General features: G+C 34.0%; 1 protein-coding gene across 5 annotated transcripts in view; it reads left to right on the top strand.

Annotated features, from left to right (window-relative positions):
• The window catches only part of LOC140248443 (cadherin-19-like), a 95116-nt gene extending 72969 nt beyond the window's left edge, over positions 1-22147 (top strand). For all 5 annotated transcript variants that reach the window (XM_072329179.1, XM_072329182.1, XM_072329181.1 and 2 more), the window contains 9 exons: positions 2509-2628; positions 3226-3390; positions 4074-4258; positions 5153-5406; positions 7895-8031; positions 13864-13985; positions 15589-15706; positions 17256-17507; positions 20363-22147. In XM_072329179.1, coding sequence (XP_072185280.1) covers positions 2509-2628; positions 3226-3390; positions 4074-4258; positions 5153-5406; positions 7895-8031; positions 13864-13985; positions 15589-15706; positions 17256-17507; positions 20363-20853 — 1844 coding nt within the window. In that variant the 3' untranslated portion in view covers positions 20854-22147. The remainder of the gene's footprint in view (positions 1-2508; positions 2629-3225; positions 3391-4073; positions 4259-5152; positions 5407-7894; positions 8032-13863; positions 13986-15588; positions 15707-17255; positions 17508-20362) is intronic.
• The last annotated feature ends 740 nt before the right edge of the window (positions 22148-22887 follow it).

Here is a 22887-nt window from a genome sequence, read left to right as displayed (position 1 = left end):
ATTCCAAACCATTCCGTGATTCTATGATTCTATATTAGTGCCCTCTAGTTTGCCTAATAGGCTGCAGTGTATTAGTGGCAAAATTATGTTTTACCCAAAAGGCATAAAATCAAGGATGCAGGAATAGAAAGAAAAATCTTGTACAGCGATCACAAAAATGTTGCTTGCACCAGGTAGAACATGATGAAAAGCACAGAATGTGTAAATATGCTTACTATGTAGCTTAAGACACTTGTGTGTACATACAGTTTGTATTTGGAGCTAAACTTTATACCAGTGTTAAACACAAATATTCAGAAAATCCATGTTTGAAAACTTGCAAGTATATTTAGTTGATGTCTCTGGCCTCATATACATTTTCACAATATTTATCACAATTAGATTCTCATTTATATAATTTCATACCTATGATGTCAAGAGTTGGCTTTTTTATTTTGTAGAAAAAAAATAATTGTTTTTTTTTCTAATAAATTATTTATTTTGATTATTTTTGTCCCACACATGGAGTTACTAAATGGCTGAACAATTTTCTTTTCAGGGCTATTGGGAGACAGATAATATTACTTCTGTAATTTCTGTCACACATATAAAAATGTCTATGTGAAAACAGCTTCATTCAGCAAATGGCTTTGTTTGATGTGAGTTAACTGCGTAAAGAAATATGGGCTTCATGATAGTGAAAGAAAAAAAAAAAGGAAAAAAAATCAAATGTGGCTTAATATTTAAAGCTTTATGTTCTGATTATGAACTATTTGTCTTCAAACAATATGAGAAATCATAGCCCCTAATTTTTACGGCCTTTTGTCACCACAGTTTTACAGTCATCTTACTCCTAATACAGAAGACCTATCTTCTTCCTTCCCTCCAAATCAGCTCCCTCTTTACTAGACAGTCATTCTCTCCTTCACCTTTCTGTTCCTGCTCCCTGAGCCCTCCAGAGGAAATACCATTCTTCTGCCTTCTGTGATGCTATCAAAGAGTTAATAGACAAGCAAAAAAGTAGCAGCAAAAGCCATTTTAGTTTCAACATTTCTTTGAATACTAGCCATAGGAAGTAAATTTAAATGGATGAGATTCAAAAAGTAATTATAATCTTGCAGTCTTGCATTATTTATTTTGTCCCATCTTATTTTTGATTTGTTAAACAGGGTGCTGTAAACAAATAGATTTCTGAACTTAGTTATTTGTTCTTAGGTTTTTTTTTTTTTTTTAGCAGAAAACTGAATTTATAGGCTGTACAACAGGCTGTACCTTTTGTATTATGCACAGTGCTTGATCCCTTCCTTGTAAACCATGTCTTTCAAAACAACCGTATTATAGTCATGATAACATGCCTTAGAGGTTGACTTTCCAGTATTAGTTAGAATAGTTTTCCTCATAACAGCTGTGTAGCTGAGCACTTCTATTTACTTTATTTGTGGGTTTTGCTAAAAAATACTGCTATTTCTGAAGTGTGTATGTGTCTCAATTAAATAACAGTCTGACATTTTAATGTTTTTCCAAAACATTAGGGGGTGATATGCATATATATGACACACAGCTAATACATGCATGTTAGAAGTTTGGTGTTATAGCTATTTGGAAGGATAAATTGCTCCAAAAGTTGGTAGTAATGAATAACATATTAGCGTGTGAATAGCATCGTATCTCCACTCTGAGAGAAGATGACATGCATTATAGAGCCACTTGAAGTGCTGCTGACTAAATTAAGAGTAAATTGAAAGGATAAATACTTTTGAAAATAATAAAAACATTTTATTTGGCATGTTCAGCATACTCTTATATTTGAAAATCTTATTCAATTGTAAGTTTAGAATTCAATTTATATGTTTTACTGGTTAAAAAATAAAAAAAATAAAAAAAAAAAAAACTAAAAAATTGACAAAAAAGATGGTTCATTCCTTGCACTCCATCATTTCTTCTTCTCTCCTCTAGTGAAATTGTACAGCTCTATTGCAGCCATAAGTAGAAACAAGCACAAGGATGATTGTTAGAAAGGTTTTAGAAGGAAATTTGATTTCTTGATTTCCTCACAAGTAGCCTTTTACTGAGAGAGAGGTTCGGTTCCGGGACAGGTTGTTCAGAGATGTTGTGAGCACCCCATCCCAGAAGGTGTATAAGACCAATTTGGATGGAGCCTTGGGCAATCTGATCTAGTACTTGATCCAGCAGTTGGCACTTGTGTCTGTGGCATTGGGGTTGGAACTTAGGGATTCTTGAGGTCCCTTAGAATTCAACCCATTCTATGATTTGATGATTATAATTATCTGAGTACTTGTGCAGAAGTTAGGTGATGAAAAAAGACAGAAAAGTAAAGGTTACGTTAAGTGACAGTACAATGAATGTTTGCTTTTGAAAAGTAGTCCTTACTAATGACCCCACAAATTCATTGTCATTCTCCTCTATAGGATATAGCCAGCTTTCATTCAAAGATGAAGTCTTTGCTGATGATTGATTCTGCTGTGCCTTTTACATAGAGAATAATCTATTCTCTTTTTTTTCTTTGAGGTACTTCTGTTACACAGGTAACAGCTACAGATGGTGATGATCCTTCCTACGGGAATAATGCCCGGCTGCTTTACAGTCTCGTTCAGGGTCAGCCTTATTTCTCTGTGGAGCCAAAGACAGGTATGAAAGAATAACCTTGTCACCTTGAAAAATCATAAACTAACATAAAGTGGATGAAAGCAAGTATTTCTTTTCTCATTTCAGCTAAAAATATAAACTGATACCACCTTGTTTTTACATCTTTGCATAATTCCTATACTTCAAAAAAATTAACACTTTCCCAAAGAAAGCTGACAATATTTATATATCTTTAGATAATCAACAATTTAGTTAGGAAATTGCCTTGCTAAGGAAAAGAGCCGGATTGTGAATACCTCATCCAACAAGTAGACCCAGGAAAACTTCTGGGTCAACAGCTCCAAGATTCATTATGTGACTGCTTCTACCTCTGTCTTGGAGAAATCACAGGTGTTCCCTTCAAAATCATGATTTCTGGGAAAGAAAGATGATTTGATATGATATAGGAGGTATATGGTGTGTTCTTCCGAGAATTCTAAACATACAGAATGAATCTTTAACATTCTGTAGATGTTGCTGTAAGGATAGCATAGAACAGACACAACCGTGTCAAAAGATGCATTTTAAACCCATATTATTTTGACAGATACTGGGACAAACATAAGTCATGGACCTAAAAATGTAATTTTTCATTTTAAGGAGTCATCAGAATGGCTTCCCAAATGGACAGAGAAACAAAAGATCAGTATTTGGTTATCATCCAAGCCAAAGATATGGTTGGACAAGCAGGAGCATTTTCAGCAACAGCCACTGTTACCATCAACCTCTCTGACGTCAATGACAATCCACCCAAGTTTCAACAGAGTAAGTATAGGCTACAGTAGTTGAAAGCATGGGGAAATTTAGATCTACCATACCCCTATTAAGATATCATAGCCCTATTAATATTTTCTGAACAAGACTGTGCTTTGATTCCAGCATTACAGATTTAAAAAACAAACAAAAAACAACTGGACAAAAAAATAGTAAAAAAACAAAGATAAAGAAATGAAACCCACTACTATCAAAAGAATGTAGGCTTTGCTGTATTTTTCATTAGGCTTTGGAGACAAATTATTTACTGATCTGTTTTCCATATAGTTTGCTCTACCTATGGTTAATCTCAGCAACTATTACCTGGCAGATACCGTAACTTTTTTGACAAATGATGTGACTGTCCAGGTAGTTTCTTGCAGACATTTAAATGGGCTAGCAAGAGAAACTAATAAAATATAGCTGGGAAATGCTGCCCTCCACTGATTTTTCACCTTGCTATAGCTGATTCATGATTCTAAGCCTTTCATTTACAACTAAAACGGAACTCAGGAAGAGTAGGAAGACAGGTTGTCTCACCCTCCCCCTGAGGTCCATCCATCGTTGGACTAGGTACATTGTTCTAGTAAAAGCTGAGGGCTTTCCCCAGTTTTCTAAGAGCCTCAGGCCATCATTGCCTTAGTAATTGTTAACTGTGATGGATCATTGAACTGTATCAGTATTTGTTTCCTTAGGACTCTACTATTTGAATGTCTCCGAGGAAGCTCCTGTGGGAACTACTGTAGGCAGACTCCTGGCAGAAGACAGCGACGTAGGGGAAAATGCAGCCATGAACTATTTCATTGAAGAAGATAGTTCAGATGCTTTTGGCATCATTACAGACAGGGAGACTCAGGAAGGAGTTATCTTACTAAAAAAGGTGATATTTCAGAAGCAATATATATATATATATATATATTTGTCTTAGTCACATAATTACTAAATAAAATATTGGCAGCCAAATATCTTAATATTATTCCTCGTGGTGCAATGCAGTGTACCTCATTGTCAGAATATATTCAGTTTCTTCTTTGCATCATCTGTAAAAACTTTATCATTAAAATATACACAATATCTTCCAGCAATTCCTGTTAAACTTAAGTGAAGAATAAATCTATAGAAAGCACATAGAAAATGGATTTTGTTTGACATTGCATAGTTTTAAAATGCACTAAATACACTACTATGATAATTATTTATGAATTAAGATACTTCACAGGCTTTAATGCTATGTGATTTATATTGCAGAAGTACTCCAGGCCACCTGACACTTCATCTGAAATAAATTTCAGGAGACTGAACAACTGAACGTTTTAACACTTTTTGTTGAAACTGTTGTGTTTTTTTTAAATTTAAGTTCACTATGATTCTGGATATATATATATATTTCTTCATTTCTAGGGAGAGTTTTGTTGTCATTTGTTGTTTGCCTTTTATTTTGTTCAGATTTCAGAAAATAATGACAGTAAAAATAATTATATAACAATGCATTATAGCAGGTGTTTTTCTTACCTATTGAAATACCTATTTACAGTGTTGTTTAATGGTCAAAACTAGCCTACACATGAACCAAACTACAGCACTAAACATATTAATTGCTAAAGTGTTTTTAAGTTTAAAAAGGAAATCTTAGAATTATCTACTTTTAAAATGTTTCCAAAAGAAGGAGAAGCATTATTTTTTATTTAATTTCACTTTATTTGTGGATTTGCATTTTAATTCTTATGTGAAAAAAAAATAAAATAAAAATTCATCTCATTTTCTTTCTTAACAGAGAGTGGATTATGAAAGCAAGAGAAAACATAGTGTTAGAGTAAAAGCTGTAAACAGGTACATTGATGAACGTTTTCTGAAAGAAGGACCATTTGAAGACATAACTATTGTACAGATCAGTGTTGTAGATGCTGACGAACCTCCAGTTTTCACCTTGGAGAGCTATGTGATGGAGATTGCTGAAGGAGTTGAAAATGGCTCGTTGGTAGGAATTGTATCTGCGAGAGATCTGGACAGTGATGACAGCCCAGTCAGGTACTTAACTCAAAATATAAATGTCTCAAAAATAGCCCCCAAGGCTATTTGTGTTATTTATTTTGTCTAATGTTTACAGTTAATCATGCTTTCATTGTGATGACCAGGGTTATTCTAGGTTGAATCTTGACCCCTAACCAAAATAAAAGTAAAACAGTTTCATGTGTCTTTAAGAGCATTTTGAGATGGGGCAATAGATTATATAGTGGCCTGGAAGAGAATGTGCATTACAGAAGAGCCAGGGTACCACAGCCAAACCTGTGAGTTCATGGAGGTATTCCAGTCAATTTTCCAAAATTCTGGAGTTATGTAGAGATTGTTTCATTGCTGTGTGGAACACACAGAACAGCTCCACTGACATCTTTTCACCTCAACATGATCAAAATTTACCAATTCCCTGCATCTGCTGCTATGATCACAAAGATATAAATAAAAATAAAAAAATAATAATAAAAAAATTCCCCAAGCTTATAATTTTACAAATTAATTAAGATATTTCTTAAGAGAGAGAACAGGTATCTAATCTTTAAAACTGGGTTTATAATTAAAAATTACATATTGAGTTACTTGACATCCCTGTACTCAGCGTTTTAAAAAAGTTAGCATAAGGGGACAAATGTATTACATACAAAATAATTTATGCCATGTAGATAAACTTACTAGGTTCCCAATGGCAAAATTAAATACACATATACACATTCAGAAGTATTGTCAATGCAAAAGCATTTGCTATTTTTTTCATATTCATATCACTTCTACTTCTTAAACAAGTTAAATTTAATAAGAATGACAAAAAGTACTTTTCTTCAAAGAAAACCGGCATGGCTTGTTTCTATATTTCAGCATCTACAGTAAAATGTGCAGAGTGCAACTTTTGAATCTGAAATATTTTTATGAAACTCACTATGAAGTCGATGTGTCTGAGTAGCCCCAGTACAGCAAAACATACATTGCCTTGCTGAATTACTTTAAAATACAGCACTCCACTCTTAACGCATGGCGTGAACCTAATTTTGAAACTATTGATATCATAAACAATGACAGGTACCTGAAATATAGGAAACTGCCTATGCTGTATTAGTAGCCTGGCTTTTAAGTAAATAAAGAAAGCAAAGGCATGAAAATAAATAAATAAATAAAAATTGCAGTAGTAAAAGTAATACATCAGTTGTAAAAAAAAAAAATAACTAAAATTCATCCAACATTGATTTTCTAACAATTATTGATGGTTAGTCAGATTAATAACAACAACAAAACAAAACAAAACAAAAATCCATGAGAAACAATGTCAGAAAACCTCCAACAATATCCATCTTTGGATTCAGAGAATGAGGAATACTCATGTAACTTCTCTCTATATATAAAATGGTAATATTGAATTATGAGCTGCTAAAAAAAGAAGTTTCCAAAAGGTAAGCCTTTGGTTCAAATGAAAAATACTATAATTGGTTTTGTTTTGAGATTTCTTAATTTATTCTCTTAGTGATATTCCAAACAGGCTAAAAAATAACTATTAATAAAATGTTAAAGACTCATCAAAATGTTGACACATAATGTAAGCAAGAGTCTTAAATGTCAATAAGAGATAAAAGGGGAGATTTAGATTGGATATAAGGAAGATATTTTTACAGTAAGGATGATGAAGCACTGGCACAACTTGCCCAGTGAGGTGGTAGAAGCCCTGTCCCTGAAGATATTCAAGGTTATGCTGGATGGAGCTCTGAACAGCCTGATGTAGCTGCTTTTATAGTCCTTTTTCAATGTCATGAGTAATATCTACAAATTTTCTTTCCATTTGAACCAATACTTTTGGTATCTTTTTTCAGTCCATCTCTGTTTTGTGACCAGTGGTTAGACTTTAACAATTTGAATGGTATGTATGTATATGTGCATGTGCATGTCTGCATATGGAAGTAGCCTGCTGAGCATTTTAAGTGACAACTCGGGAGCAGTGGACTGATTTGCATTCATTTTCTACTTTAGGATTTTGTACCCTGCCTAGGTGACACCTCGTTATAGATAGTCGTCTTTCTTTCTTTATAATGCCCATTCCCTCAGCATCAGAGCATGTCAACAATGATAAAATAGATTTACCATTATACATCCACTTAACTGTTAGTGTTATTCATTTCACGAGTGGCACTTTTGCTGTTTCTTTTCAGCAAAGTCATTCACCTGCTGTGAGCGTGAAGAATGAATAATACAATTCAGATTCAGTTCACATTAATATAGATCTGAGATATATTTAGTTTTATAAAAAGAAGAGTTTTGATCTTGACAGCAGTGAATTTTAAATGTTTATAAGTGTACATTTTTCATTATTTCTGAGTTGCTGCTGCACATATTTATATGTATATATGCACAGTTCTGTTTTCTCATCTGACAATAGCTTTATATGTCTCTGTTTCTGATGGAGATTTTCAGTATTAGGAAATATCTTTTTTTTTTTTTTTTTTTTTTTTTTTTTTTTTCTTTCTTCCAAATTCAGGTATTCTATTGTCCAAGATGTGCATTTAAAGAGATTGTTCAGCATCAATGAATACAATGGAACAATCATTACAACTGAACCTCTGGACCGAGAGAAAGCTTCTTGGCACAACATAACTGTTACAGCCACAGAAACTAGTAAGAACTCTAAGGAATGCTGTTTTGTATACTGCAAACTGTAATTGTCCTCTGAATATGCCTTCTTTTAAATGAAGAATATATGCTTCCTTGTCTTTATATTACTATTGCTTGCTTTGTGAAGGAGCATTATTAAAATGATTACTTAAATAGAAGCAGAATATATTTGAGCTCTAAGTTCCTCTGCTCTTTCATAAAAGCCGACCTTATTGCACACACACACACACACACACACACATATAAAGAAACTGTAATGGGATTGAAACTGTAATGCTTTCAAGTTAGAATGAAGCATATGAATTGCTCCTGTAGTGAAAGAACTTATGTTAAATTAGACCCCGGTTAATTTCACACCAGATTTTAGACTAGTATGAAATTAGCCAGGGTCTAATTTAACACCAGTCAGAAACCCGTGGCTCAAATTAGTTCTGAATGTAAGGCCAAAATCAGCTAGTCTTCTCTTCAGTGCCAATTTAATCTCTGAAACATCCTTTATATAGGTTTCACCTGTCAGTTTGTTTGAAAGTCAAATGCAAATTGCCTGTGTTTGCACTTCTGGTTATCTGCTTGCCCTAACTTTGAGACAATGTCCCAGAAAATTAACAACTATTGACTTACAAAGTGATTTAATGGGTTCATTGGGACAGAATTTAACAACTCTTCACATTCTCCCTTAAGGATAAGAAGCATACAAAACTGGAGGCTAATCAGTAGATTAGACAGATTTTCTAAATGTTTTTAGCATGTTTGTTTGTTCCTGAATCTCAGTAAAAAGTTACGTATCGGTAAATCTACTTTAAACATATATACATTGGTTGCACTTTTCCCAGAAGGAAGCATCCGCTGTATTTATGCCAGAATAGCACAGCTAGAAGTTCAATGCAGCAGAGCTGGTAGCAATTTTCACTGAAGTCTTTATTTTGTATTTGGGAATTTATAGTATTATCTTCCTTTTAAGCTTCTCTGGGACTTATAAAACATAAATATATCTTACTTTTCATGTTTCTGGGCAGCGCGCAGGTGATGATAAAACTGATCTCTGGCATATTTTTGTCATGTCTTGAATAGCACTATGGAAACACAGCAGGATGACTTTGGTCTGGATTTTTCTGTTTAGCTAAATAATAAAAAAGTAAAGAATCAAATGGTAGAAATGAATGTCTTTTCTGCAGCAGGAGAAAGTGGATCCTTCATAGCAATGGAAATTATTGTAGAGAAACTGGGCCCTCATTATTTTCATATGCTTATTCTTTATTTCTTTAACGATGATAAGGTCACTGTCTATAAAAAGTATATTCAAAAGCATTGAAGTTAGGTCACCTTGGTATGGTCATACCTGAAATGATTTATATTATGAACTCATAGCATTTTGTTCCCTGAAGTATAGTCATAAAATAAATACACTCTGTGCATGAGACATTTTGTGGATGACATTGTATCTCCACTGAAGCCAAATCAAAATGACATTAGACTTCATCTGCACTACCTATTAATTGCAGTTGAGATACAACTCATAACTTCATTATGGAAGTAACATCTCTGGAGGCCTATTGATGTCCTGGCATTTGTACAGGACCCAAACCTTCTGCCTCTGTTGTGATAACAAGGATCAGAGATTACTGAGTTTGTCTTCTATTGCAAGATTTGTGCCTTCATCATCCTATTCTCATGTTGTTGAGATAGAAAAATTTAAAGTTACCCAGAAAAAGACCTTATTCACTGGATCTTAAATTCAAGCACTGGGAATTTGCAATACGTTGAGTCTTATTCTACTTTATGTAAAAGATGGTTCCAGATCAAGACAAATAGTAAAATTTGATCAGGTTTTCTTGATTTTACTCAGCTTCCACTGAGTACAAGGGCAAAGCACAAATAAATAGAAGCACTCTAGCCATGCATGAGAGCAAAAAATCCTTAAGCGATCAGATTTACTTGACAGTAATTAATTAAGTCAGTTGATAATTGATAACTTTTTTAAAATTTATTTATTATTTGGAAGAGTAACATCTGTCACAACATCTCAGTCAAACTAGGGATGAACAACAAAAGTTCCTAGTGATAGCAATTGGTTTGAGCTTACTTTGATCATCATTTTTCTATATGTCTGTGCTACATTTACCTAAATTTACCCTAAAGAGAAAAATCATTTGTCTGTAGAGTTCTGCAAATATTAATTTACAATATGTTTCAAAACTACTGCATGACTGCAGAAAGTGCAGCTCTTTGAAGGTTTCAGTCTTGGAGCATGTAATTAATTTTCACTCCACTTTGACCACATATAATTTTGTTGATAGACTTCTTACATTTTAGATTTGTTTCTTTTTTTTTTGTTTGTTTTTATTTTTTCCTTTATTTATATGTTTGTATATGATAAAGTAGGAACCAAATAAGCCTGCTTTATTATTATTATTATTTATTATTATTATTATTATTATTTATTAATACAAGTTTCCTTTTACTGGCTGATACTAATCCCAAACTTTTTCCCTCACATAGCTCCAAAATAAGTTGGTAAATTATTTTGATTCCTAGTGATTAGACCACCAAATTCATTCTTGAAACTGATCCAGACTGTTGCATTTGATATTCTCTTCTCACAGACTTTCATTTTCCAGTTGTGATCCCTTCTTGGAGACTGTGACAAAGATCTTTAGATTAATGTAGGATTAATAACTGTATTCAGATTCTGACAACTATTTTTCTGCATAAAGCATAAAAGTTAAAATCAGTATTGCCTGTTATTGAACTCCTATGATTTCAGAAGGATTTGAATCATAGAATGGTATAGATTGGGAGGGACCTGAAAGATCATGTAGTTTCAACCTACTGCTGTGGACACAGCTGCCACTCACTAGATCAGACTGCCCAGGGTCCCATCCAACCTGTCCTTGAGCACCTCCAGGGATGGAGCAGAAACTATTAATCAGTTTTCAGTGCAACAGCAAAAAGCTAATGATCTGTTAGGAAGCACAAATATTATTTTTACTAACTTCAAGTGTTTTCCCCATTTTCCATGAAAAACAGACTTCTACCACACCTTACCACAGACTGAGGTTAAAATAAAAATAAAAATAAAAAAATAAAAATAAAAAGAGAGAGAGAGAAAAAAAGAAAAAGAAAGAAAAAAAGAAAAAAAAAAAAAAAAAAGACAAAAAAGACAACCCAAGTATTGTGATGAGGTGAAAGAAGTACATAGGTTAACTGGTGAAAGAAAACAGATGGGAATGGCAGCACCATTCTGCAAGGTTCTATTCTTGTTCAAGTATTTCACAGTAGGCATTCAATGTGGAATATGTGAATATTGTGAGCAAGCTCTTCGCATGCTACTTTGTATATTTATGAAGCCACCAAAGGTATTTCCTTTGTCCCAGTAAGAATCACAAAGCTTTCCTTCAGGTACAAGTCCAGCCACATCTCTGGCAATGCAATTCTGACCTATGCAAAACACATTCAGTCCTACACTGTATCATTTATAAATGGGATGTATATTACTTTTTATATTTGTTTATAAAATAAACCAAGCATTGCTTCAATGATTTCACAGGAGAAACAGCAATGCGAAACTGCTGAACATCTAGTCCTTTTTCTCTGTGTTAGTTGTTATAAAAAGTTTTCTCTTTAATGTCCATTTAACTGTGTTTTTTAAAAAAAATAAATAAATAAAAATCCTTCAGGTCTTCTGAATGCGTCAGAAGCAGTGATGCTAACACACATCATGAAGTGCTATAATGAATATTCTTGAAAGTAACATTCTGTCTTTTAGACAGAACAGTTTGTGATGTTGTCAGGTATTTAGGCAAAAGATATTTAGGGCTCATGGAATTTTTAAAGATGATTGTATTCACTGGAAAATGTCTTACATATGGCCCTTATCCTACAATACAGTTAAGTAAATGTGAATGATACTGTTACCATGAAAATTCTTGCCTCCTGCAGTAATGTGTTACACTGGGGTGAAAGCAGACTTTTCTAAGAGCTAAGTGGTGATTAGTGCCATCTAAGTGTAGATTGAATCTGCTGATAGATGAAAGTCTTCCAAGAGGTATTTGGTATGTGCAGATCTTTTTTTTTTTTTCTGTTGGTTTCAGGTGTGTCCTGATTTCAGCAGGGATAGAGTCAATTTTCATCACAGTAGCTGGTATAGTGCTATGTCTTGGATCTAGACTGAAAATAATGTTGACAATACATCAATATATTCCTGCTTCTTATACTGTTCTGCCAGCAAAAAGGCTGAGGGTCTGAGGGTCCATCCACCAGGAGCTGGAAGGGAACAGAACCACAACAGTTGACCCAAGCTGACCAAAACAATATTCTGTACAATATGATATTGAACAATAAAATGGGGGAGTTAGTCAAGGTTGGCTATCATTTCTCAGGAACAAGCTTTGCTACCATTTCCAAAACTGAGAGGAGCTGGATTAGTCACAGACTCTTTGTGACTCTCACTCAAATTGGTGTTCACCAGTGTCCCCAGGTCTTTTTCTACAGAGTTGCTTCCCAGTTGAGTAGCTCTCAGTGTATACTGGTGACTGGGGTTGTTATTCTCCAGGTGCAGGATTCTGCACTTCTTGTTGAACTTCATGCAGCTTTTCTCAGCACAACTCTACAGCCTGTCAGGTTCCCTCTAGGTGGCTGCATGGCTCTCTGGTGAGTAAGTAATTTCCCTGTTTCATGTCACATGCAAAATATACTAAAAATGGACTCTACCATATTGTTGAGACAGTTAATGATGTTAACCAGGACAGGAACTCCAGTTTCCTGCAGGACTCCAACTAGACTCTGTGCCACTGACCACAAACATCTGTATTTGGTTGTTCAGCTAGTTTTTGATTGTTTATCTAGCTTATATAAGAGTAGCCTTGCAATCACAGCTGCCATCTCCCTCAGCACTCTTGGATGCACCCCATCAGAGATCATGGACTTCTGAACATCCACTTTGTTCAAGTATTCCTCAACTTAATCTCCACCAAGTGCATGTCTCCCTAACTCCATCCACTCAGCCTTGCCGCTAGGACCTGGGATTCCTGAAGGCCAATCTTGCTGGTAAAGACTGAGTCAAATATGGCATTCAGTACCTCAGTCTTTTCATTGTCCTGTATAAGCAGATCTTCTGTTTCTTTCCAGAGAGAGCTCACATTTTCCCTAGTCTTTCTTTTATTAATGAGGTATTTGAGTCTGACATTTTCACTTGACTTCCTCTTCCACCTTCTCTCCTGAGCTTGGAGAAAGTGGTCTTTGAATATTAACTTGCTTTCTTGGGCCTCTCTTCCATCCAAGGCTTTGTTCTGTAGTACTCTACCAAGCAGATCTTTGAAAAGGCCAGTGTCTTTTCTTCCAAATTCCAGGACTGTGAGCTTGCACTCTCCAAACTGCCTTAAGGATCTTGACCATTTCATGGTCACTGAAGTCAAGACTGTCTTGACTTCACAAGACTTTCACATTCCTAGCAAGCTCTCCTTTGCTGGTGAGAATAAGGTCCAGTACAGCATCTCTCTTCATTTGTTCCTCAGCCACTAGGAGAAGGAAGTTACCATCAATGCACTGCAAAAAACCTTCTCAATTGCATAAGCAAATCTCAGCACCCTCTGTACTGTTTTAGCAATTAAGATTATTATTTTTTTTATTCTTACTTCAGAAGAACTTGCTCAATCATTTTACAGGTTAAATTTGAATAAAATAATTAAAAGCAATTTCATATATAATGTGTCTATAGGTCTCAATGGTGACTTTCTTCTCCATCAAATGTAATGAAGCTTTCTAATGTCCACGTTACCTTGAAAATATATAGTAGTTAATTCATAACATCAAATTTCTGCCTTTTTTAATCATTAGGAAATCCTGAAAAAATTTCAGAAGCAAATGTATATATTCAAGTTCTTGATGTAAATGACCATGCACCAGAATTCCCTAAATATTATGAAACATTTGTTTGTGAAAATGCAGTAACTGGTCAGGTAAGTGTGAATGAATTAGGAGTCATTTTTCTCATTATTGTAAAAACTCAGCTGAAGACAAGCTGCACCAGATGCACCTACAAACTGAATTAATGCAATTTTCTCTAACACATATTAATTCTGGCAATTCTGACTTCATATAATTTGGAGATCACATATGAAATGACTTCAGTGTTGCATCTTGCTTAGTAATTTTTATTATTAATTATGTATGCAGAGCATTTTGAGTTTGAGATAAGAAAAAAAAAAAATAATTTGCTTACTGCTTTACATATAATAAATTAGTCATCAGTTATAGTAAAAATGAAAACTACTCATTCAATATTATTTTCCTACATAATGAAATGTTCATAGAAACAAAGAAGAGAAATCTTTGCCTGAATTCTAGGGGTACGTGATTAATGCTGGGGTGATATCCTCATTGACATCTCTTGTAATATTAAAACATGGTAAAATTATGCATGCACAGTGTATTCTGATTGGCCTTCAGTCCAAGCTACAGCCTTTGTACACTATGTCCAGGTTTATCAATGAGCAATCAGTCCTCTCATTATTAGCAATAAAATATTTTGAAATTACAGATTTGAATTAAATTTCACATATAAAAAGGGAAGAATACTAAGAATATAAAGCTTCTGGGGTATACATTAACCTTCACACTGTGATTTTTGTGGATTTCAAACTTAGCTTGCTTTAAAAGGAAACAAACATTAAATTCCTAACTTTCACTGAAAGAAAGCCTGATCAGGAAGGAGTTTTCAAAGGCACAGATGGAAAGCTGTAATCGGTTCCACTAGTGAAAGTAAAGAAAACAAAACTAAACAAAAAACTAAAGAAAAAACAAGTTTATTTATTTATTTATTAGCAGAAACATATGGAATTTGTTAAATATAAAGATTTTAGTTATTTACAGAGATATAATATATTGAAAACAAAATATTTTGATTTTATTTGACTGTGACATGTTTGTAAATGAAGACTGTTTTACATTCTTGACCAAAAATAGGCCAAGAAATTCCATTATCAGTCTGTTATAATATTCAAAATCAACAGTTCAGCACATGAATTTGTAAACTTCTCCCTTTCTGCTGCTACAATATATCAGATGAATGATGTCAATGTGTTTGTGGGCTCACAAACATGTATTTTGTGTAGAGAAATTCATTCAAGTGTATGATTCTTTTGTGCTTCTTTTCATTTATGGAAATCTCATTTGCCCCTTGTCTTTTGGTCCAGGAAATCTTATATTTTCTGAATATTTTGATGCCCATCTCTCCAAAAGACAAAAACAAAACAAAACAAAACAAACAAACAAACAAACAAAAAAAGTAAAATATTTGCAGAATACCAGTCTTGATTTGATTGTTTGGGTATGGGAGCTTAATATTTGTGAGCACATAACATGTAGTTAATATGCATTTACAAATCTAATTTCTAGCATTAACAGTTTAATATTATATCTGATATGTTTGTTTGTGTTTGGTTGTTTTTTTTGTTGTTGTTGTTTTTTGTGGTTTTTTTGTTTGTTTGTTTGTTGTTTTTTTACAATTTTAGGTGTGTTAATCACTTTAATTCTTAAACAGCTGTGCTTATTTCTTTCCAGCTAATTCAGAGCATCAGTGCAGTGGATAAAGATGATTCAGCAGAAAGCCACCAATTTTACTTCTCGTTGGCTCAGGAGGCCACAAACAACTCACATTTTACTGTCAAAGATAATCAAGGTAGAGTCATTAAAAACTATACTGGAGATGCATGGATTTAACTATCCTCACATTAGCAATTAGAAAATTATTCACTTAAAATGAAAATGTTATTGTAACTAAACAGTAAAGGATGATTTTGTGTCAAGGAAAGAAAGAATCTCAGATGAAAAATATAGTTTTTCCTTTGAGTTTTTGCTCTTAATGTAAGAAATGATTTTAACAAGAAAGTTGGTACATCCCATTACTACTTATCTATGCAATAAGACTGCCAGGGAGAAATTGCTGTAAGTACAATTCTGTTACTTCATCACTTCAGTGAGAAGAAAGAAGGCTCTGGGGACACCTCAATTCAGCCTTCTAGTGCTTGAGGGAAGCTTATAAATAGGAGGGAGATGATTGACTTTTTACAGTCTGATAGTGATAGAACAAGGGGAAAGGTGGTCAGGCATCAGGAGAGTGTGCCCAGAGAAGTTTTGGATGCCCCATACCTGAATTTACCATCTTCCAGGCCAGGTTGAAAGGGGCCCTGAGTAGCCTGATTCAGTGGGTGGTAAACCAGCCCAAAGCAAGATCTTCAAGGTCCCTTCCAACCTAAGCAATTCTAGAATTCTACAAGAAATGTGATAAACAGATCTGGAGCATTTTATCTCCCTAAAATTTGACTGAGAAACACAAAAGAACTTTAGTATAGAACTTTGTATAAATATTTTGTAAAGATAATTGAAGGAAAAAAAAAAAGTGTAGTTTTTTGTTTTGTTTTGTTTTGCTTTTGCTGTTCTGTTTTTCTATCTGCACACATGCACACATGCAGTAATTCACCCTGCCATTATATAAATATTAATGTCACAATTTTTTACTTTTTTCTTCTATCCATTATATACAGATTTATTTAAGGTTAATTTGTTTTCCAAGCTAAGTTTTGGATTCAAGCTCGTTGATATGCAGCAGAAGCTGAACTTAAGCTGCTTATGGGTCTTTATACAGAACTGGTTTCTGAATGCCTATAGTTAAATACAAAGCAAGGTGAGAGCCTCTAGCAGCTTTTCCTTCATTTAGATAATAGGAGCTCAGCTAGATCAAGTTTTGAATTAGAGAAAGAAATAAAAGATTATTTTTAGTGGACTTTTGCTTTCATTTCTTTCAGTTTCCACATGTTCTCTCTGTGTTCTGTCAGGCACACTTTTGGAGACCTTTCACTGGTAAACTTTCTATATTTCATCTGCAGACTTGCTGGATTATTTACATGGAATCATTGAAAGAACCAGCTAATTGGCCAGAACAATGGGGTTTATTTATTTATTTGTTTGTTTGTTAATTTATTTATTTATTTAGCTTTGAACATGAAAAACACAGCTTTAAAAACAAATTTTATTTGTGAACCTGGAAAATAATATATGACAAAATAAATGTATCTTTTTCATAGTTCACACAAGTAAAGGACACGTGTCCGTGGACTTACTTTCTTAACTTCAGTTGTATTTAGCATTGATTTTAAATAGGTTGGATTCCACTGCATTTTTATTGTTGCTAAATGTGAAATATATATCACATGTAATTTATCTTCTAGATAACACAGCTGGAATTTTCACAGCAGGAAGTCGCTTCAGTAGACAAGAGCAGTTTTATTTCTTCTTGCCAATCTTAATTCTGGATAATGGATCTCCACCACTTACAAGCACAAATACACTCACTGTCACTGTCTGTGACTGTGATACTGAAGTGAACACGTTATACTGTCGATATGGAGCTTTCCTTTATTCCATAGGCCTCAGCACAGAAGCTTTAGTTGCTGTTTTGGCTTGCCTACTAATACTCCTGGGTAAGTATGAGTAAGATATATGGTTATGTTCTCCAATAGTTCAGATTATGTAGCAAAGGTGCCTCTTAGACTGGAGATAAAAATATAAATACTATCTTATTGAGGAAAAAATGTAAAAATGCAGATGTTTTGTTTCTTTTCTGCTTTCTAAAGCAATACTATTTTTTCCAGTTTTCCATAAAATTTGAATCCTAACACAATGCAATAAAAGTTGGCTTTAGTTGATCCGTGATTCTATTTCTCCAGCATTAACAGCGATAAAGGTCTGGAAAGACAAAGTCTGTACTGAGCCCAGGTAAAGCTGAGACAGAGTAACAAAAGGAGATTGGTTAGTATAAGATACTTCCTTTTGGTGGAGAAATACTCATTCTTCCTTAGTAACGCCAAATGCATGGCTAAGGTAAATGCAATTTAATTAAAGAAAATTCTCTCAAAGCAAGCCTATCTCTAGAAACAAGTGAGATGTTTCTCTGTCCAGTCTGTTCAACCTAGGAAACAGGACACTTAGGGGAAATCTTATCAGTGTGTTAAAATAATTGAAAGAAAGGTGTAAAGAAGATGGAGCCAGGTTCTTTTCAGTGATACACAGTGCCAGGACAAGAGGCAATGGGCACAAACTGGAGCACAGGAGGTTCTCCCTGGTGCTGAGAACTGGTGAGAACTCATGTGCAATGCAAGTGTCTGACACTAACAAAGGTTGTACAGAGAGACTGTTGGGAGGTTCTGGGATCTCCTTGGAATTTGTCAGAAGCTGCCTGGACATGGCTTTGGGTGGCTCTGCTTGAGAAGGAGTTGGGCTAGCTGGACTCCAGAGCTTCCGAACTCACCATTCTGCAGTTCTGTAATAACAACTTCTTCAGATAATCTTTTATTCAGATGATGACATCATTTTCCTCTCAAAAGACATAAAATTATCCTTCACTACTGTTGTAAAGTATGGAAATGGAAAGGAAGCACCCTAAACAAATTGGAGATGTGTTTGTGAAGCCTCAATTATGCATAGTCAGAAAGTGACACTCACAAAACCAGACCTGCATGGTTAAGTCTGGCAGTTTCAGCCCTGCTTGGGGCTGTGGCTGTTGCAAGATAAAGTGGAGTCACACCACTCAGATAAACAGCATTTGCTGTTGTTGTTGTTGTTGCTGTTGTTGTTGTTGGCAAGGCATGCAACAATCTCTACTACATTTTCTCTTTTTCAACAAAAGGAAATAGGGCACAATATCCCTGAAGTGTTTGATGAGTGACTTGACTCTGACATACCATAACAGCAGGCACATTGTAGAAATTAATCACCAAAGATTAGCTATCCTTCCTGAATCCATGCCTGAGTTATGGTTAAGATATGTTAGTTTGAGGCCAGGAAAGAAAAAAAGATGATTGACCTGGGTAGGTCTTCTTTATCATTCAAGCTGATGAGAATAAAGCAGCAGGGAAACACTTCCAGCTCCAATTCAAGCTTCTGTTATTTGTGGAATAATATGTCATATCCATGTTATGCTTTATAATAAAATAACACAGGAAATACCATACCCAGAATTATCACCAAATAATTCAAAGATCTTAGGGAAACATTTTCTCAATGAATAGTGTAACTCTCTCTACAAACATACCCAACATTAGAAAATGAAGGTGAAACCAGATTTCACTATTATCAAATCATCATTTAAAATTGCATAAACCTAGCATAACTTGTTTTTCAGAAACTTCTAAAGAAATAGAAAGAAATGTAATCAGAAGCAAAACTGGCAGGAAAACTGCAACAAACTATCTGACAGCTCAAGTAGAATATCTGGAAAAAAGGAATAAGAGCAGAAGTCATATGAAACAAATTTTAAGAGACAAATGTTCTCTTAGTATGTTTGTTCATAAGAGCAAATACAGTATTAATATTTTTAGACTTTTATATTAGTGAAAGAAATACAATATAATTGTAAGTAAACCCAATTATTCTTTTGCTGTTTGTTTTCCAAGCATAAGTATATGAAGAACATTCTTTTATCTACCCTTGTTATACAGTTAATCTAATCTAAGATTAACAGCATACAAAGCATGTAACCAGTAAGCATAAGAAAACAGGATTGAAAATGATGTCTGGCAACTCTATTCTGATATACTATTTTGATTTGCTGTACTATCAATACAAGAAAAGAAGTCCCAGACAGATACTGGAATTATTTTAATGTTAGAGAAAAATTACACTGAACGAGTAAACATCACCCATATTCTGCATTTTGTCCACAAGTTTATGGTTTTCTTTACCTTAGCACAAGGCAGAGAAGTTGGATCTAATTATTTCCTATTATTTTACTTCTGATTTTCTAACCAAATCTCTGGATGAGTCCTCAAATTTCTAAATCAATGCCATATAAAAAATTGAGCTGCACCCTGCATTATCTATGGAACTGAATTATTTTTGACCAGTTGAGAAGTATATCTTGCTCATTGCCTCATTCTTCATCTGTTCTTCCTGGGGCTCTGATGTGAAAGAAGGAGAGATTAAAAACTTTAAATTTTGAATATAAAATTGATATATTATGTGATAAAACAAAGTAGTTTCAAAAAACATAATCTGTTTCCATCACTGCTTCCAACTCTCATCTACTCAAAGAATTGCTCCATTTCATTCACCCATTTTATAAGTCCCTATGTAGCAGTTTTTCCACCACATACTATACTTAGTTCAAAACCATAAAATCTGTAAAAATCACAGCTCTATAAATCTGATAAGATAGCTTCACTTTGCAATTGCAGTGATAATAAGAAACATTATTATTTTTAAAGGCTTTCCAGCCACATTCAAAGTCTCTGTCTCTATATTTTCCCTCACTTTCATTTTATTTTGTTTGTTTTGTCAGTGTTCTTCTTGGCAATTATAGGCATAAGGCAGCAGAGGAAGAAGACTCTCTTTTCAGAGAAAGTGGAAGAATTCAGAGAGAACATTGTCAGGTATGATGATGAAGGAGGTGGTGAGGAGGACACAGAAGCTTTTGATATTTCAGCACTGAGGACACGCACTGTCTTGAGAACACGCAAACCTCGAAAGAAAATCAACACAGAAATCCACAGCCTCTACAGACAGTCTCTGCAGGTTGGTCCTGACAGTGCTATTTTCAGGCAATTCATTTCAGAAAAGCTTGAAGAAGCGAATACAGACCCTAGTGCTCCTCCATATGACTCACTTCAGACATATGCTTTTGAGGGGACTGGCTCTTTGGCAGGATCTCTCAGCTCCTTAGGCTCAAATATGTCAGACGTGGATCAAAATTATGACTACCTTGTAGGCTGGGGTCCTCACTTTAAACAGCTTGCAAGCATGTATGCTTCCCAAAGAAGTACTGTAGACTAGTTATTGTTTGATCATTTGTTTTTTCCATAAATTCTCAGTAACCAAAATCAACTCGTTGTACCACATTCAAGCACAAAAAACAAAGACCTAAGTCTTGGATGTGGAGATTTTCTGAAAAATCATACCAGGCCTATCACTAGTTGAGAGGATGGGCATTCTCCATTTGAATAAATAAATAAATAAACAAATAAACTAAGTGTGCTGCTTTGGATATCAAGACCTCCATTCTGGGCAAAGAAAACACAGGTCTTGAAAGTACGGAAGGAGGAATATAAGCCATAAATGGTTATTGTAAATATTCTGTCATCTACAAGCTTTAAACTCTTTCCAAAGTTGACAGAATTTTGCTCTCACAGTTGAACATATTCATTAAGCAATGTTAAATATTCACATTTTTATAATGTTTCATTATATAAATATGCTTGTGTGACAAAATAGAATAAAATTGTCAGAAGCACTTAATAATGTATTTATTGTTTGTAAGATGATAAAACAAAAAAAAATATCCTTTCCTATAAATGTAAAAATAAAAGCCTGTTACAACACCAGCATACTAATTTCTGTAATGGAGCTATTGGGAAATACATAAAACCAATATTTATTTTAGCAAATAAGATAGTGGGGGAAAAAATAATAATAATAATAAAAAAATTGATCAAGTTAGAATCAATATTCAACATAAATACTATCGACCAAGTTAAATTACTGTACTTATAACAAAATATTACCCAAGCATAAGTATTTAAGAGCTTAAATATGACTGATATATCAGCATATATTTTATTATTATTATTATTATTATTATTATTATGGAATACAAAATTATCTGAAGTAATTGATTTTACTATAACAGTACTACAGATCTTTAAAATTCTAAGCTGATGGTTATAAAAATTTATGTGTAACATTGGATAATAAGATAGTAAAATGTTTTAATGTTGATCCATTTTTTTTCTGAAAATGATCCTGTATCATTCTATTAGGCTCAAATAAAACTTCAGAATTAATTTCCCACTGTGTTTTTTACACATAATCTACAGTGAATACAAAGATGTCTCAGACAGTTTCTATACTCTACTCAGTGGCAGTTTTGGATCTAAGAGTCATCAAATAATCAAAAATATTCTGTCTGGAAAAAGGGATTCACTTGGTTTTTACTTATTTGTCTTACATTAGCTTCTTATTTTACAGATTTTTAATCTTTTTCTTTTTTTTTTTTTCTTTTATTACATTTATTTAAGCTGTTATGTAAAAATTACTTTTGAATTAGAAAAAGCCATGCAAATCATATGAAAGAATGAAAAAAAAAAAAGAATACATGTAACATATAATCTCTGTAGTGTTTTCTATAATTGCTATTCACCAAGTAAAAGCAAGAGGTATAGGTTAAGTGGAAATGTGCCAGTGTAGAGTTCAAATTAATGTCAGCTAAAAATAAAACATGGAGGAATCTGAAAGTCAGGAGAGAGATGAAATGTGACGTCTGGGAAGGGCAGAGAAACTATTAGTGATCCTAGTTACTGGAAAATACTGAAGGATCATAATACCAGATGCACATAAGCAGCATCATAAGGAAAAACTGTTTTTCTCCATGCTCATTATAGGCCCCCAATATGAACGAGTTACTACAAACACCTTGAAGATCTTCAAAGAATCAAAGAATCATAGAATTTCTCAGGTTGGAAAAGACCTTAAAAATCATTAAGGCCAACCATAACCATACTACCCTAATTCTAACAACCCTTCACTAAATCATGTCCCTGAGCACCACATCCAAATGGTTTTTAAACACATCCGAGGACTGAGACTCAAGCACCATCCTGGGGAGCTGATTCCAGTGCTTCACAACCCTTTATGTAAAGTAGTTTTTGCTGATATCCAACCTAAACCTACCACTGTATTGATGATTCTAATACTTGTGCTCAGCTCTCAAGTAGTTGCAATTTGTATTTTTGTCTTGTTTTGTTTTGTTTAATATTGTGCATATTAATTATTTGCTCCAAGCAGCAAAGAGAAAGAGAGTGCCCTTATTGT

This window comes from Excalfactoria chinensis, chromosome 2 (assembly GCF_039878825.1).
Source record: "Excalfactoria chinensis isolate bCotChi1 chromosome 2, bCotChi1.hap2, whole genome shotgun sequence".
Classification (NCBI taxonomy): Eukaryota; Metazoa; Chordata; class Aves; order Galliformes; family Phasianidae; genus Excalfactoria; species Excalfactoria chinensis.
The sequence above is the reverse complement of the archived record's forward strand: the minus strand, read 5'-3'. Positions and strand labels throughout refer to the sequence as shown.